We start from the raw sequence: 18,158 nt of genomic DNA on the forward strand, positions 1-18,158 counted from the left end.
AGCCACTAATGCTTAAGGTGCTATGTTTATTCAATGTTCTTGATGTTTATTGTATGTGTTTATCAATGTAAGCTCTGTGATTTCAGGGTGTTCATTGTATTACTTCTTATTGGACTTATCACCTGGTTGGCTGTGGACACGGCCAAGAGGCCAGTACAGCTTATATCATTTGGAGGTGTCTGTATGTTCGTCATTTTCCTCTTTTTGATGTCCAAGCACCACAGAGCTGTAAGTACCAGATCTGCTTGTGAGTGTACCCTTTTTTTTGTGTGTACAAATTTGCATATGTTTGTTATCATCATCATCATCATTTATTTATATAGCGCCAATAATTCCGCAGCACTGTACAGAGAACTCACTCACATCAGTCCCTGCCCCAATTGGAGCTTACAGTCTAAATTCCCTAATATAGACACACACTCACACTCACACACAGACAGACAGACAGAGAACGAGACAGACAGAGAGAGAGACTTGGGTCAATTTTTGATAGCAGCCAATTAACCTACAAGTATGTTTTTGTTAAGCAAATGGACTTATTCCCAACCCAGCATGGGCCCTAAAACGGCTAGTTATGCCCCTCATTCTATAAGTCAGTGACTGACTGTTATTAGCTATGTTGTTCTTATGCCTCTTGCCTATTTTTTAATAAAGGCTTTTAATCCAAAGATTGATCCACTAAACTAGACTACCTTCCTGTACAGTTGCACCCTCCCAGCTGTCAGTGGGAACATCCTTTTGCCAGTACGTATTAGTGTTATTCTAGTACACAGTACAGATTATTATCTAGGATGAAATTAGAGGCATCTCAAATCATTATCTTCTGGAAGTCTTCTCTTCCTGGGCCCAAGGAGAGCCCCTCCTGGAGATAGAGCTCTCTGTGGCCGACTGTCCCTGAGATTTATCAATATTGCTTTAAGCATGGCTAACAAAAAAAATAAATCAATAACAAAAACCTGAATTAAAAATGTTTTTGAATGCAATCAAGCGTTAAATGTACCTATTTGAATTATACTGTAAACAAACATAGACAGTTCGTATTTACGGTTTATGTATTTACTATTGTTTATTAAAGTGACTTTGCTGCTCCTGCAGTCTGTAACCAAAATATTGTATTCACTCCACTGCATTTAACCCATTGTTGCCCTTTCTTTTCCCTAGGTGTCTTGGAGAGCAGTATTTTGGGGACTTGGACTAGAGTTTGTTTTGGGAATCTTTATTATTCGCACTGAGCCAGGTTACCAAGCCTTCAATTTTCTTGGTAAACAAATTCAGGTAATGTTCAATTTACAACAATACCTTTTCTCTTCCATTCTATCTGGGGGACACTACTACCATGGATTGTGGCATGGAATCATGGAGCTGGCACTTAAATATTTAATTTTAACTTCTTGACGGAAACTCCTCCCCTCTACAATCCCTGACTTCCTCAGTTTCTGTTTAAGTGCTTAAGGAGTTGGGCTTATTAATGGAGGGCTGCTTAACAGCCCCGACTAGTGTAATTTTTTCTTTATTTTGTTTGCTCCTTATAGTAGGAGACAGGTAGTCTATGCAACAGCAGCATACACTAAAATTTGGATGTGTCAAACTCTGCACCGCAGGGTCTGTGAAGAGGATCGACCAGCGGGGAGTGAATTATGTTCACTCCCCCTTATTCTCCTTTTCATCCATGGGGTGACCAGGGGCGTTCCCTAGGTCCCCCCATTAGTAAGAAGAAAGTGGGACAGCAGCCCTGAGAGATAGAGTTTGCCACAAAAAAAGCTAGTCTAAAGTGGAACACACCCAGAGGGGTGTCGAGCTCTATAGCCGCATGGAGCACTCTCCACAGGGGGGAGGAGTCTGTTGCTGAGAACAGAACTCCTCCCCCCTCTGTAATGGTCTTGTCAGGTCAGTCAGCAGAGGAACTGCATAGAGAAGACTGTTACCTTCAAACATTTGAACTTCCTTTATGTTGATCTCTGTTTAAGTTTTTTTAGTTACAGATCTTTCTCTGGTTGATTCTAATAGAAGGTTGGTTTGGATTAATGGACTAAGATTTATATTGGGCAAACAGAATGTAACGTTTTTGGAATGAATGATCATCAGTGGCATTAACATTCATTTCTGTCTTTTGCAGATTTTCCTGAATTATACCACCGCTGGCTCAGGATTTGTTTTTGGACAAACTCTAATTCAAGAAGTATTCGCTTTTCAGGTTTGTACTGACAAATATAAACCTGCAAGATAATAGTACAGATACATTTCTTCATGTTACAAAAACTGGATGCAAGAATTAGTCAGACACGCTGTTTTGGTACCCAGAGTAAAGTTTCTGCTCTGAGAGCCATTTACTACTGCACCTATTACTATTGACAAATTTATATCTAACAGTGGCCCGCATACATTATGCCAGAATTGTCATTTACATACAGGGCCTGATTAAGGGTTCAGGCCGCCATAGGCTAATATGCTCGAGGCACCCCCTTGTCTTCCATGCCAGGCTAATACACGGTAGTAAAAATGAACTTGTCCTTAATTTAACAACCGGATTCTTCCCCCCACCACTACCACCAATGTTGATGTTCCCATGTGTTCGAAACTCAGCTCCACTTGGCTTTTTAAGAGGGTCCCAGAATCTTTGTCACTCATTTAGTTTTCATTAAAATCAGAAATGTATAGCAGAACGGAGGCATGAACGAGCGGTACTGAGGGTGGAGAGGCGGTCATGTCTGCACCTGTTGTCGTCCTTGAATCTCATACTCGCTTATCCTCAAGCGTCTACCTGAGCGTCAGCCTTTACCATGGGAATACATCAAGATTAAAATAATGTTTTCTTTTTACTTTGGAGAACAACTATTCTCTTGTAATATACAATGAATTTCAGTTCATACCTTTCTCTGTCACAATTTTGCACCCGCCCCCAAAAGCCTTGCACACTGGGCTGCAGCCAAGTGAGCCTATTGGATAATCAAACCCTGCCCACATACATTATTTAAGAACAGTTAACCCACACAATATATCGGCATAGTATCTTACCACACACAATGTACCAGTTAAATGCACTTATACAATACAGACCCATTCTCTGGGGGCTTATACATAAGGCAATCCAGTGCCTTGTGGCATAGCAAAAAATGCTGCTTCTCTGGTAGTCAGTGTACAATTCAGAGGCCATGTGTACAATATCGAGCCCAGTCCCTGGTAGCCAACTGTTCAATGCAAACATATTTATTTCCTCTTTAAAATGTTTGACACTATGTGCAAATAAATGAAAGATTTATGTCACTCTTGATATCTTCTTCCTTGCAGGCTCTTCCTATTGTGGTATTCTTTAGCTGCGTGATGTCAGTCCTCTACTATATTGGCGTAATGCAGTATGTCATTCTTAAGGTAAGCTGCTTGTGTGTTAGACTGTATTGTATGGGACCAGTGAATGGAGAACCTATTATCCTATTTATTAACACTAGGGGTATTTCAAGTATCGTGAATGTCCAACAAAACTGATATTCCTAAAATAAATATTGTACTGATATATTAATGACACTAGTATATTGTATTTCATTGTCATTCCATTTACAACTCTATACAGGACTTTGTGGTTTGTATAATATACATAAAAATATTTATGTTTATGCTATGTTTTATGTATATGATTTCCATTGTTTTATTTATATGTAATAGATGTATGATCTACATCAGGGTTGTCCAACCCGCGGGCCGCATGCGGCCCAGCACGTCTGTAAATGTGGCCCAGAAGGAGTTTTGGTTGTGGAAAGGGGGCAGCACTGTTAATGGAAAAAAAAATCCTGAAAAAAAAAGGAAAGAAAATACTTACATTGCGATCACGGCGGTACTCCGGCTCCCTCTCTTGTCTCCTCCTCCGTGCGGTGCTCACAGTAAATGTCGGGCGTGATGTCATCACGCCCAACATCCATTGCGGAGCGCAGCACAGAGGAGTCACCCGAGCGAGAAGAACAATCAGCAGCACAGAATTGGAGAAAAGAAGAGAAGAGGACAGGAGAACAAGCCGATTAAAAGGTAAGTTAAGGGGGATTTTTTTTATTATTTCAAGGGACGCTGACCAGTGAATAAAAGTCACCTGGTCCTGGAGCATCATGGACCTTATCTCCCTGCTACATACTTCTACTTGTAATACTAATGGGGCATATATTTTATTCTCTTTGGCCCATTATAAGTTGTTATCCCTTAACTAACATAGTGGTTTAATTAGCAAAACAGGTGACAATTTGGGGTCACAGTGGTGTATATGTCAGGTACCGCAGGCCTGGTCAGGGCACCCTGATATACAATGCCTGGCTTAAATGCACTTTATTGATATTGCATCGAAACAATACAAAAAGTGATTATAGTATAATAACTAGAGAGGATTTTTTGAACAGGGCGATTGAAAGGTAAGTATAGGGGGATTTGAAAAAAAAGTGATATAGATATATATATATATATATATATATATATATATATATATATATATATATATATCTACTATATAAATGCCTTGTGGCGTGTGTGAAAAAAAACAAAACAAGCTGCAGCGCCACCTGCTGGGCAGAGTTATACACTGACCTATATATTTCTTGAAGGAGAAGTGACAGTTGGGAGTGGTTGGTGGTTGCCGGGGGTGACAGTGGGGAGTTTTTAACACCTTAAGTAGCTTGATGAAGGATGTGGCGATGAAGATGAAGGATGAGGTGATGGAGAAAAATGATGAGGTGGTGACATGTGGACAAAACCACGTTAAAAAAGGGCGCTTGCGTCGGGAAGAAACGCTCTTCCCCTGAGGAGGCCTGGGCTAGGCCCAAATACATGACAAGAACACCTTAAGTAGCTTGATTTGACTAGAATGCATGAGTATCATGTACGGGTTAACTTGTATATCTATATATCAATTTTTTTTCTCATATATATATGTTAACTATGTTTTCTATGGTTTTTTGGATGATCAGCTATCGTTACTGTTAGTGTATCTTATGTGTGGCTCAAACCAACTCGTCGTCTTCCAATGTGGCCCAGGGAAGCTAAAAGGTTGGACACCCCTGATCTACATAATGAAGATTGTAAAATTGTCTTGAAAATGATATGTCCAATTATTTTGGCTGTCAGGATGAAACAATAATAAAATTGACATTGAAATATATAAGAAGACACATCTTGGTCTCATATTGCTAAATAATATTCAATATTGTAATAAATTTACAATCTGCACAGAAGCCAACAAAATCGTACTACAAATAGGATAGTGTTACTCAAAATAATTAATATTGAGCCACATTTTTTGTTTCCATTCATTTTTTACTTGTTTAGTTTGTGAAGTAATTATTAAATATGTTTTTCAGATTGCATGGCTCATGCAAGTTACAATGGGAACCACGGCCACAGAAACACTCAGTGTGGCTGGCAATATTTTTGTTGGACAGGTAAATAGAAGAAACATGATATTCATTTGTGTGTGATAGTTAATGAAGTCACCCCAAGGACCTCACTTACAGTGGGATACAAGTCTATATATGCATTTCTGTACTGTGCATGCCTACCAAAATGTGTTAGAGTTTAGATTTCAGTGTATTTTAGACTCTTACTCCTTGAGAGGCCGAACAGAGCTGGCAAGTTGAGTACCATAAGGGCGTGTACACGTAAGTGAAGTATGTCCTCTGGAGATGTGCCTAGTTAGACTTGGACACATCTAAAGATACACTTCTTAGGAGGGCTATATGTAATAGGTACCGGACGCCTGATGTAAAGATATGTGCTGATGATGATTACATGGGCTGCACTATCTGCCTGCTTCTGATTGACTGTGTGTGTACTGACTGCTCCAGCTGTAAGTTCATACAATAGTGTTGCGGCTACATTATGACAAGATGCACAATGGCTTTATAAAGCAGTAAACACGGATGTAGGGTTGTTTGTATTCAATTAAGTTGTATATGGAAAATGTGGTTTTTGCATTTATTAATAAAACTGAATCTACGCTAAAGTTGTAAGTGTACGCTCTTATGTGCCGGATATAGAAATACTGTTGTGTTTTGCATTGGACATATATTGAGATAACCAAATTTTTACTCATATGTTGGGTATGTAAAAATACGCCAAACTAAATCAGAACCTAAATGACCATTTTTTTTCTTTCTATCTTTTTCTGTCTATTTCTGTGTGTCTGTCCATCCAGTTTTTGTCAGTTATTTCTCAGTGGATATAAATGTGTTTTTTTTACCATGCTTTATTGATAGACCGAAGCCCCGCTGCTTATTCGACCCTACTTACCGGAAATGACCAAATCTGAAATCCATGCTGTAATGACCGGTGGCTTTGGGACCATAGCTGGCAGTGTAATGGGTGCATACATTTCGTTTGGGGTAAGATAATTTCCTATTCATTTCCCTGTATATCTATGTATGTCTTTTACTGCAGGTTGCACATTTTTACTTGCATAATCAGGTAGGTAAATATGATTTTATGTGAAATCATCTGTTTTAAATGTAGGAAATCCATTCGTAGTATAAACACAAATAGTGGGCAAAAAACAGAAACACTAATATAAAGTCACTTAATAGAACATTGGGCCATCACATGCAGTCGGTAGGGTCTGTACATGTCAATGTATGTGGAAGAAAGTAATTTATCTGACGTGCTTGAAAACATTATTGTCTAATGTGAATATTCCATAAATGCTTGTTTGTGTTCTAGTCTGGTGACTAATAAAGCCATGACACATGTATTACATTAGTGTCATGCTCATCCTGCCATTGGGTGACCACACACACTCTGTGGATGGCACCCCTGACATCAGGAAAATAAATGCTGTAACATGGGGTGAACATGATCACTCAGTATCATTATATAGCGATTAGTATTAACCTTGCCTTCTAAGGTAATGACTGCACCTAAACCATACCAAGAAAATGTTGCTCGCCTATTTTACCTTGCAGTTCGTATTAATGTACAGATATCACACTCCTGCCCACTGTTGCTCTTTGTTGATTATTTGTTCCCCCAGAGTTCCATGCTGATATCTCCGTAGACACCATTACTCACTTTGGCAAATTCAGTTGTCTTGGTTACTGAAGCTCCTGCCAAAAGCGCCCCAACCTTCACCCCTTTTTTAAAATCACTGAGGTCTCCTCTTACAGTACTGTTAGCTTTAATTAAAACTAAGCCATAAGCCAGGACAGGCTATTATTATTATTATTATTAATATTTATTTATAAGGCGCTACAAGGCATCCGCAGCGCCGTACAGAGACAAACAAAATCACAATACAATGGGAGACAGCACAGTACAGTAAACACAGCAACTCAGTACGCTCAATGCACAGCTAGAGAGGGCGGGGAAGGGGGAGGGAGGATCCGAAAATGACGGGGCCCAAGAAGGGGGGCGTGGAAGACAGGGAGACCCCCAGGGGGGAGGAGGGAGCGAAAGTGGATGTGGGGTGGAGGACCTTTGAGGAGGAGGGCTAAGTAGCTGGAGAGCAGAGTTAGAAGTGGTGGAAACAGGAGGAGAGATGGCCCTGCTCAGAGGAGCGTACAATCTAAGGGGAGGGGTGGACAGACAGAGAGACGCAGGGAAGAGAGGGAGAGTAGGGGGACAGAGGCAGAAGATAAGGTAGGAAGTTAAGTGGGAGACAGAAAGGCTTTAAGAAAAAGGTGGGTTTTTAGGGCCCGTTTGAAGCTGGATAGATTAGGGGAAGTTCTGATGGAGGGAGGGAGCTTGTTCCAGTGGAGGGGGGCAGCGCGGGCGAAGTCTTGGATACGCGCGTGGGAGGAGGTTATAAGGGGGGAAGAGAGGCGACGGTCAGAGGCAGAACGGAGAGGGCGGGATGGAGCATGAATAGAGAGGAGGGTGGAGATGTAGGGCGCAGTGGAGTTGGCGAGGGCCTTGTAGGTGAGTGTGAGGAGCTTAAAGAGGATTCTGAAGGGGAATGGGAGCCAGTGAAGGGCTAGGTAGAGGGGGGAGACAAAAGAGGAGCGGCGAGAGAGGAAAATAAGCCTAGCTGCAGCGTTAAGGACGGATCGAAGGGGATCGAGATGAGAGTGGGGGAGGCCAGTGAGGAGGAGGTTGCAGTAGTCCAGGCGGGAGATGATCAGAGAGTGGATAAGGCATTTGGTGGCATCTTGGGAGAGGAAGGGCCGGATGCGAGCGATGTTGCGCAGCTGGAAGCGGCAGGATTTAGCAAGAGAGAGGATGTGGGGGCCAAAGGAGAGAGAGGAGTCGAGGATGACACCAAGGCAGCGAAGTTGGGGGACAGGGGAGATAGAGGTGTTGTCGACAGTGATGGAGAGGTCAGAAGGGGATGGGGTATGAGAGGGAGGAAAAACTATGAGCTCAGTTTTGGCAAGGTTAAGTTTGAGGAATCGAGAGGACATCCAGGAGGAGATGGCAGAGAGGCAGGCGGACACCCTAGAGAGGAGGGAGGGAGAGAGATTAGGAGAGGAGAGGTATAGTTGAGTGTCGTCAGCGTAAAGGTGGTAGCTGAAGCCGAAGGAGCTGATGAGTTCACCCAGGGAGGAGGTGTATAGAGAGAAGAGTAAGGGTCCCAGAACAGAGCCCTGAGGGACCCCGACTGGAAGGGTGGATGGGGGGGAGAGAGACCCAGAGGTGGTGACAGAGAAGGAACGGTGAGTAAGGTAAGAGGTGAACCAGGACAGGACTGGGCCGGAGAGGCCGAAAGACTGGAGGGTGTGAAGGAGGAGGGGGTGGTCAACGGTGTCAAAGGCTGCAGAGAGGTCAAGGAGGATGAGAAGGGAGAAGTGGCCCCTGGCTTTTGCAGAGAGGAGGTCATTGGTGACTTTAGCCAGGGCAGTTTCAGTGGAGTGGAGGGGGCGGAAACCAGACTGGAGAGGATCAAGGAGGGAGTATTCAGAAAGGTAGGAGGTGAGACGGCTGCAGACGAGCCTCTCAAGAATTTTGGAGGCAAATGGGAGAAGAGATATGGGGCGATAGTTCGAGAGAGAAGTGGAGTCGAGATTAGGTTTCTTAAGAATGGGGGATACGAGAGCATGTTTGAAGGAGGAGGGGAAGATGCCAGTGGAGAGGGAGAGATTAAAGAGGTGAGCGAGGTGGGAGCAGGTGGTGGGGGAAAGGGAGCGAAGAAGGTGGGAGGGGATGGGATCCAGGGGGCAGGTAGTGGGGGGGGATGATAAAATGAGAGAGTGGACTTCCTCGCCGGTGGTGGGACGGAAGGAGTGGAGGGGAAGGTGGTTGGGGGGGGAGGACAGAAGAGTGGGAGGGGTGGAAGAGAGAGTGGAGGAGGAGATTTCAAGTCGGATGGCCTCGATTTTAGAGGAGAAGAAGGAGGCGAAATCAGAGGCAGTCAGGGAGGAGGGGGTGGGGGGAGGGGAGGGGGCCAGGAGAGTGCTAAAGGTGGCAAAGAGGCGGCGGGGGTTAGAGGACTGGGAAGAGATGAGGGATTTAAAGAAAGATTGTTTAGCGAGTGAGAGGGCAGAGCTGTAGGATGAAAGGATGAATTTAAAGTGGAGGAAGTCAGCCAGGGAGCGGGATTTTCTCCAGTGACGTTCGGCAGAACGGGAGCATTTTTGGAGGAAGCGGGTAAATTTGGAGTGCCAGGGTTGGGGTTTGGAGCAGCGGGGGTGGACGGAGTGGGCAGGGGCAACCGCGTCCAGAGCGGAGGTGAGGGTGTGATTGTAGAGGGAGACCGCCTGGTTGGGGCAGGCCTGGGAGGAAAGGGGAGAAAGGAGGGTATCGAGAGAGGAGGACAGAGAGGCAGGGTCAAGAGCATCGAGGTTGCGTATGGACAGAGTAGGTTTGGGCAGGGGGAGGGGAGCAGGAGAAGAGGAGAGAGAGAAGGAGAGGAGATGGTGGTCGGATAGAGGAAAGGGAGAGATGGAGAAGTCGGAGAGATTACATAGGTAGGAGAAGACAAGATCAAGGGAGTGACCAAGGCAGTGGGTAGAGGAGGAGGTCCATTGGGTGAGACCAAGGGAGGAAGAGAGGGTGAGCAGTTTGCTGGAAGCAGGGTAGGTGGGGTTGTCGATGGGGATATTAAAGTCACCGAGAATGATCGAGGGGAGATCGGAGGAGAGGTAGTGAGGAAGCCAGCTAGCAAAGTTGTCAAGGAAGAGGGAGGTGGGGCCAGGGGGGCGGTAGATGACAGTGACGCGGAGATGGATGGGGTAGAAGAGGCGGATGGAGTGAGCTTCAAAAGAGGAGAAGGAGAGGGAGGGTTCAGGGGGAATGACACGAAAAGTACAGGTGGAGGAGAGGAGGAGGCCAACTCCACCGCCAGGGCGGGCACCAGGCCTGGCGGAGTGGGTGAAGGAGAGGCCACCATAGGAGAGGGCAGCGGGGGAAGTAGTATCAGAATCGGAGAGCCAGGTTTCAGTAACGGCAAGAAGGTTAAAGGCGTTGGATAGAAAGAGGTCGTGGATAGCAGTCAGCTTGTTGCGGACGGATCTGGCATTCCAGAGGGCACAGAAGAAAGGGGGAGAGGAGAGGGGGGAAATGGGGATGAGGTTAGCAAGATGAGCAGCGCGCGGGGGATGGCGGGGAGGAACGGGAGAGGTAGGGCGGGGGGAGAGTATGGGTATGGAGTGAGAGCGGGGAGGCATAGTAGGGAGAGAGAGTAACAGAACAGTGAGATAGTGGGGACAGTGAAAAACAGGTAAGAACAAAGGCAGGAAGACAATGAAAAGGTGGAAGATAATAACGAATTAGGGCGTGGAGGGCATGGAACAACAGTACAGTGAGATAATAAGGACAATGAAGACAGGTAAGAATGATAGCAGAACAGTAAGATAATAAGGACAGCGGATAACAGGTAAGAATAAGCAGGGAGACAATAGCAAGATGGAGGACAATAACCAATTAGGGCGTGGAAGGCAAAGAATAATAGAAGGAGAGGTAATAAGGACAATGGAAATAGGCAAGAATAATAACAGGTAAAACTAGTTGCTGGTAAATATAAAATCAGGAAAAACAAGATAAAGGCATATAAATAGTAGAATAATAACAGGTAAAAAGTAGAAACTTGTAAATGTACAATCAGGAAAAACAAAATAATGGCATATAAAATAATGTTTTATATGCAGTTGATGCAGTTAAGCCAGGGATTCAGCAGGAGAAGGGTTAACTGACAAGCCGGGTCGGTACACAGTTGATCAGTTGCTGCAGATAAGCCAGGGATTCAGCAGGAGAAGGGTTAATTGACAAGCCGGGTCGGTACACAGTAGATCAGTTGGTGCAGATAAGCCAGGGATTCAGCAGGAGAAGGGTTAATTGACAAGCCCGGTCGGTACACAGTAGATCAGTTGATGCAGATAAGCCAGGGATTCAGCAGGAGAAGGGTTAATTGACAAGCCGGGTCGGTACACAGTAGATCAGTTGGTGCAGATAAGCCAGGGATTCAGCAGAAGAAGGGTTAACTGACAAGCCGGGTCGGTATACAGTAGATCAGTTGATGCAGATAAGCCAGGGATTCAGCAGGAGAAGGGTTAATTGACAAGCCGGGTCGGTACACAGTAGATCAGTTGGTGCAGATAAGCCAGGGATTCAGCAGGAGAAGGGTTAATTGACAAGCCGGGTCGGTACACAGTAGATCAGTTGATACAGATAAGCCAGGGATTCAGCAGGAGAAGGGCCAATTGACAAGCCGGGTCGGTACACAGTAGATCAGTTGATGTAGATAAGCCAGGGATTCAGCAGGAGAAGGGCCAACCGACAAGCCGGGCCGGCACACAATAGATCAGCCGGTGCAGATAAGCCAGGGATTCAGCAGGAGAAGGGTTAATTGACAAGCCGGGTCGGTACACAGTAGATCAGTTGATACAGGTAAGCCAGGGACTCAGCAGGAGAAGGGTTAATTGACAAGCCGGGTCGGTACACAGTAGGTCAGTTGAAGTAGATAAGCCAGGGATTCAGCAGGAGAAGGGTTAACTGAAAAGCCGGGTCGGTACACAGTAGATCAGTTGATGCAGATAAACCAGGGATTCAGCAGGAGAAGGGTTAACTGACAAGCCGGGTCGGTATACAGTAGATCAGTTGGTGCAGATAAGCCAGGGATTCAGCAGGAGAAGGGTTAATTGACAAGCCAGGTCGGTACACAGTAGATCAGTTGATACAGATAAGCCAGGGACTCAGCAGGAGAAGGGTTAATTGATAAGCCGGGTCGGTACACAGTAGATCAGTTGATGTAGATAAGCCAGGGATTCAGCAGGAGAAGGGTTAACTGACAAGCCGGGTCGGTACACAATAGATCAGTTGGTGCAGATAAGCCAAGGATTCAGCAGGAGAAGGGTTAATTGACAAGCCGGGTCGGTACACAGTAGATCAGTTGATACAGATAAGCCAGGGACTCAGCAGGAGAAGGGTTAATTGATAAGCCGGGTTGGTACACAGTAGATCAGTTGATGTAGATAAGCCAGGGATTCAGCAGGAGAAGGGTTAACTGAAAAGCCGGGTCGGTACACAGTAGATCAGTTGATGCAGATAAGCCAGGGATTCAGCAGGAGAAGGGTTAACTGACAAGCCGGGTCGGTACACAGTAGATCAGTTGATGCAGATAAGCCAGGTATTCGGCAGGAGAAGGGTTAATTGACAAGCCGGGTCGGTACACAGTAGATCAGTTGATGCAGATAAACCAGGGATTCAGCAGGAGAAGGGCCAACTGACAAGCCGGGTCGGTACACAGTAGGTCAGTTGATGCAGATAAGCCAGGGATAGATGGTATGGCCTTGTCTTTGGAGTGATGATGACACTCCTTTGTACCCCCACAATAATTTCCCACTGTCTTCACAAGTTTTTAGATGTTTTATAATTGTGGACAGATAATTCTGTGGCTAGCATTTTAATCCATGACCTTGACCATGCTGGGATGTTATTTGCATAATTATTGCATGGGCCACACTTGCGTGGAAAACCTTGCTCTGGATATGCTGGGTGTGTTTCATTTACTCACATATTTCCTTTTTTGCCCACTACATGTGCATGTTTTTCTTAACAGAGATTTGCTGTGCAAATTATATGTTATTGAAGCACATCACATTACATCAAATGTATTTCCCAAAGTATAATATTAACATTTTCTGCAATACATTTTTATACCACCAGATGACACCTTGATGGCAGTATGGTGGCTTAGTGGTTAGCACTTCTGCCTCACAGCACTGGGGTCATGAGTTCGATTCCTGACCATGGCCTTATCTGTGTGGAGTTTTTATGTTCTCCCCGCGTTTGCGTGGGTTTCCTCCGGGTGCTCCGATTTCCTCCCACACTCCAAAAACATACTAGTAGGTTAATTGGCTGCTTTTAAATTGACCCTAGTCTTTCCCTAGTATTTCTCTCTCTCTCTGTCATGTGTATGTTAGGGAATTTAAAATTTTAAGCAGGGGAAGGGGGCAGGGAATGATGTGAGTTATTTCTCTGTACAGCGCTGTGGAATTAGTGTTGCTATATAAATAGATGATGATGATGATACTACAATTGTCAGACTAATGAAAAGTGCAAAGCACATGTGTACTGTGCTTCTCGAATTAAATTAAGTTACAATCCTGGCTCAAATTAATAAATTCGCAGCATCCATGGTCTGAACAGAGGTAACTCTGAGTCATTTGCAGGAAATCAACAAGTGGCTGAAGTTTGACAGTGATTGACAGCTTCTTTGTTCATACCACAGATGCTGACAATAACAGATAACTAAAAAATGGACAACATACTCCTCCCAAATCTTCAACCTGCTCCAGTGTTAGACAGTGTTAGCTGCCTTCCACTATAAGCCACTATGTAGCTGGTCTGTTGCCTCTATATAGGAGGTAAAAACTCATTGTACCTCACCTCACAGAGCTACCAGAACTCTTTTGAAAAGCACCAGGGCTTTTCCCTAACTTTGTGGACTGTAGTTAACAAGATTTGGACCCTAGGAGTGGCAGCTTTGCATCCCCAGTTGTCTTAGTAGGATAATGGCCAACCCCTTAGAGGTGCCAGCTCTGCGCTGACCAGTCTAAGACTAAGTTTCACTATAACACAGGGACTCCACTGTAGTGGAAACCAGCCCACGCTGTTAATTGTTGAGTCTGATGTGAGTCAGTTCTCTGTACAGCGCTGTAGAATTAGTGGCGCTATATATATAAATAAATAAATGATGATGATGGCTGGTTGAGGAGTTTTTTGGTTTATAAACATTTTCTCTTATTGTACAGTGCTTTACAGTATTTTGGTAGTTAATTCAAATTGAATTGATTAATTGTATTTTACAGGGATAAAGAGGTAGCTGCAGTAAATTGAAAATGACTAACCGTGAAAATCTGCCTCTTACTGTTTCAGATTGACCCATCGTCACTTATCGCTGCGTCTGTCATGGCTGCTCCTTGTGCTCTTGCCCTCTCCAAGTTGGTTTATCCTGAAACTGAGGAATCCAAGTTCAAAAGCGAGGACGGTGTCAAGATAGAAAAAGGGTAAAATATAGTACATTTTCTTGTAATTTGTATTATTAACCCCTTTTATATGAGGTGTATCACCACATTTCAGTATATTGCTGTGTGTTGACTAAACTGAGAATACTTTTTTTTAACTGCTTTGTGTACCTTATTTTTTCAGGATAAAGAAGATTTTTATTTGGTAGCGTAGTGAAATAATAATTTTGCATTCCATACATGTGCACCAATATGTGTCCATATGTAGACTTGTGTCTACCTTCGACTCGGACTATCTATCTTAGACTTTGGGGCATATTTCGTATATTTACTAAACTGGGTTTGAAAAAGTGGAGATGTTGCCTATAGCAACTAATCAGATTCTAGCTGCCATTTTGTTGAATGCACTAAATAAATGACAGCTAGAATCTGATTGGTTGCTATAGGCAACATCTCCACGTTTTCAAACCCGCAGTTTAGTAAATATACTCCTTTGTGTCTATCTTCGAGTTAGACTATCTATTTAGACTTTGTGTCTATCTTAGACTTGCATTCCTTTACACCTGGAAAGATGAACGTGTTCACATAAGTATAAGGACCCCAGGAGATGCAACATAATTAGATGTGGATACATCCCTAGGTGCGTCTCTTAGGTCAGGTATCTCTTACAGGTACGGGAATGCTGATGCAAAAATACAAAGTGATAATGATGATGACCAGCAGCAATGCTATCTAGGCAATTCTGATTGGTTGTTTGTATATTGGCCATTCCAGCTGATAGTACTTAATTCATTAATGTCCCAGCTATATTATATCAAGTTGCAGCCATATATTTCACAATACTTATTTATAATTTCCATTTGGACTACTGCTGTAAATACGATTCACATTTATATTTTTATCGGGGTAAACAACAGGTGTGGAGGTGTTCTATATTTAATGACATTTTATACGGAAAATGCAATTTTCACATTTATTACTAATAGTTGAGACACTATTATTTCTTGTGTATATAGCATTTATTTACATAATTATTTTGTGTACAAATAGGGTGTATTATTTTTGTATTTACAAGTAACACCATCAAGCCTCATCTCTACGTTATTGTTAGGTATAAGTGTACACACATGTATGCCTGACAAACACTAATGATTTTGGAGTTGGATGCACCATGAAATAGGTGTGACTCAGCAATCTCATGTAAGAAACCTTTTTTGCAACAAAAATGTTAGGCCTCTGCTTTCTAGGGCAAAAGCATCCAATTGTAAGCGAGACCGTATATAAGAAAATCTGGCAAGTTTACCAAAAACATGATTCTTCCCATAGCTACTAAATGTCTACTTCTGTCACTATAGAAATATCAAATATGTGTGCATTATGTACAGTGTGATATTATTAATAATAGGGCCTAGAAATAAAATATTATTTTATTTAACTTTTGAATTAATATTCTTAATCTTTCCTTTACTTTTACCAGGTCTGTCCTATTTTTAACATTGATAGATTCAGTGTAACATAGATGAAATAGCTGTATTGTCCTTTGTGTTCAAAGGGAGGAACGAACCATATTGGAAGCGGCCAGCAATGGGGCCTCTACCTCGGTGGGACTAGTCGCCAACATTGCAGCAAATCTGATTGCATTTATGGCCTTACTTGAATTCATCAATGCTGCTTTCTCCTGGCTGGGCGGAATGGTGAACTACCCGAAGCTCACATTACAGGTGAGGAGATGCCAGCAAGGATACGTTATGGATTTTATGTGACAGAGTTTATAAACACCAGAGTTCCTAGCTGCCTTTAATGTTATTGAAAGCATATAGTGGGATCCAAAGGCCAATTACCTAATTTTGAGTTATGAGTAATTGTAGCTAGCATGTGTAGTTTTGCACCAAACTATGCTGCCATTTGGGGATGGGAGCTGGAAATACGCACCTAATTCGGGCATACGCACGTCCGTATTCAAATACAAGCGGACCTGAGAAAACTTCTCATGTTGAATATGGGTGTAGGTACGCTCTGCATATGCGGCACTTGCCGTGTTGAGACAGACACAACCCCGAGCATGAAACTAACAATATATATGTGGAATATAAAGTCGCAGAAGAATGCACAGAAAAAAAAAAGTTTTCAATGGTTGTTACTTGTTAATATAATCACTAATGAAAAAACATTAAAAAAATATATATTTTTTTCTACTTGAAATACATTTATCAGGATGTTATTAATGCCAACTGTACATAAATGCATTTTTACAGTTGCTTTGGATTGTAAACACACATTTTAGCTTGCATATGTGGCCATCATCACTATCCCTCAACACTTGTACCTGTCCTGTAACTGGTGCAAGTGATACCTACCTTAGAGATGCCCAAAGCTTGGATTGGCTGCTTTACTTCTTAATGATCATCATAATAGTATGAATGAAAAAACCCATAAGGAATCGCTTATTGGTTTATATTTAGACAGAGACTGTCACATACACTCAATTCAGTTATAATAGAGAATTCTTGGGTTCATTTATCTGTGACCATCTTACTACAGTGATTGCCCTATATCGGATCATTACTGTAAGCTGTGTATTTGCACCTATATATGTAGCTGAGGCTATGCAATTCATTTTGCATTTTTATTTCACCTATACACCTTTTTTGTTTTGTATTGCAATTTTAATATTTCACGCTTTACCTAACCAGACTAGTTTTAATGCATATCTAATAAAATTTAGTTTTAATTGGACCTACCCGGAGTGCCCCATCTATACACTATTTAAGTTAAGTTTGTTTTTATAATAGTACATTCAAGTTGTCTGAATGGTATGTTTGGTCATTTTTTTGCTCAAAACATGTAACAGCATTATAATTAAGATAAGGTAATGAAAGTTCACTGCTAAATATTTTGTGAGTATTAATATATGGACTATACCCCCTGATGCTAATAACATGCATTCTATTACTTTTTTTATTAGGTATTGCCAGGGGAGAGCTGGCAAATGGTTTCTAGTGTAATACCCAAGGGCAGGCTGGGCTGCCCGCGAGCTGTTCCCATAGTGGGCTACTTGGGCTGGGCCACCTGCATTTTCTTTCCTTTAAAATGTCCCTAATAGCCTGCTGAGTCAAGTCTTGCCCCCAGGTTAAAATTTGCCAGCCCTCCCCTGTGGCAGTAAGAATGCTAAAAATTATAAGAAATCTAGGTAACAGTAATAAATATGAGTAACCAAAATCTAGTGGGTCATTAACACATAAGTAATACCAATGGGTCACAATAATCCAAGCAACAGATGTATTCCAATCCTGTATATTGTGAATGTGAAAAAGTACATGTTAACCTTCTGGGTCACGTGCCAGATTAATGGGTACTAAACCATCAAAAGGTAAGTATGTGCGGTAGTATCATTCAGGAAACTTGTATGTAAACCTTAAAGTCAATATGAGTTGAACAACATAGATGTGGTGGTTCTTGATGACTTTCTTATATTTGCGTTCTTGATGAAAAGACGTTCACAAATGTTCATATAGATGTTCTGGTGAAGTAATAAGTCAGCAGGATAAAACAGGTGTTCAACACATGGTTATCTAAATCCCAGTGATTTGCGTTTATGGTAATATCTTCTTGTTATGGTGGTCAAATATCTCTAAGCGTTCAAGTTCAAGCAAGGAAGAGTAAGTAGCCTTAATCCGTATTCCTCAAAATGGAACACGAAAGGCAATGGTCAATGATGTGATACAATGCTAAGCTAGTAAACATATGAAGTGACACCATGCATCATTAATAAATGTGTTGTGATATGTTAATGAATCA

General features: G+C 42.7%; 1 protein-coding gene across 1 annotated transcript in view; it reads left to right on the forward strand.

The window, feature by feature from the left end:
• SLC28A1 (solute carrier family 28 member 1) overlaps window positions 1–18,158 on the forward strand; it is an 80,474-nt gene that overhangs the window by 49,134 nt on the left and 13,182 nt on the right. Inside the window, exons 9-16 of the mRNA XM_075208406.1 lie at window positions 87–228; window positions 1,162–1,275; window positions 2,117–2,194; window positions 3,289–3,369; window positions 5,334–5,414; window positions 6,228–6,353; window positions 14,272–14,402; window positions 15,913–16,081. Coding sequence (XP_075064507.1) covers window positions 87–228; window positions 1,162–1,275; window positions 2,117–2,194; window positions 3,289–3,369; window positions 5,334–5,414; window positions 6,228–6,353; window positions 14,272–14,402; window positions 15,913–16,081 — 922 coding nt within the window. The remainder of the gene's footprint in view (window positions 1–86; window positions 229–1,161; window positions 1,276–2,116; window positions 2,195–3,288; window positions 3,370–5,333; window positions 5,415–6,227; window positions 6,354–14,271; window positions 14,403–15,912; window positions 16,082–18,158) is intronic.

This window comes from Mixophyes fleayi, chromosome 4, assembly GCF_038048845.1.
Source record: "Mixophyes fleayi isolate aMixFle1 chromosome 4, aMixFle1.hap1, whole genome shotgun sequence".
Lineage (NCBI taxonomy): Eukaryota > Metazoa > Chordata > Amphibia > Anura > Limnodynastidae > Mixophyes > Mixophyes fleayi.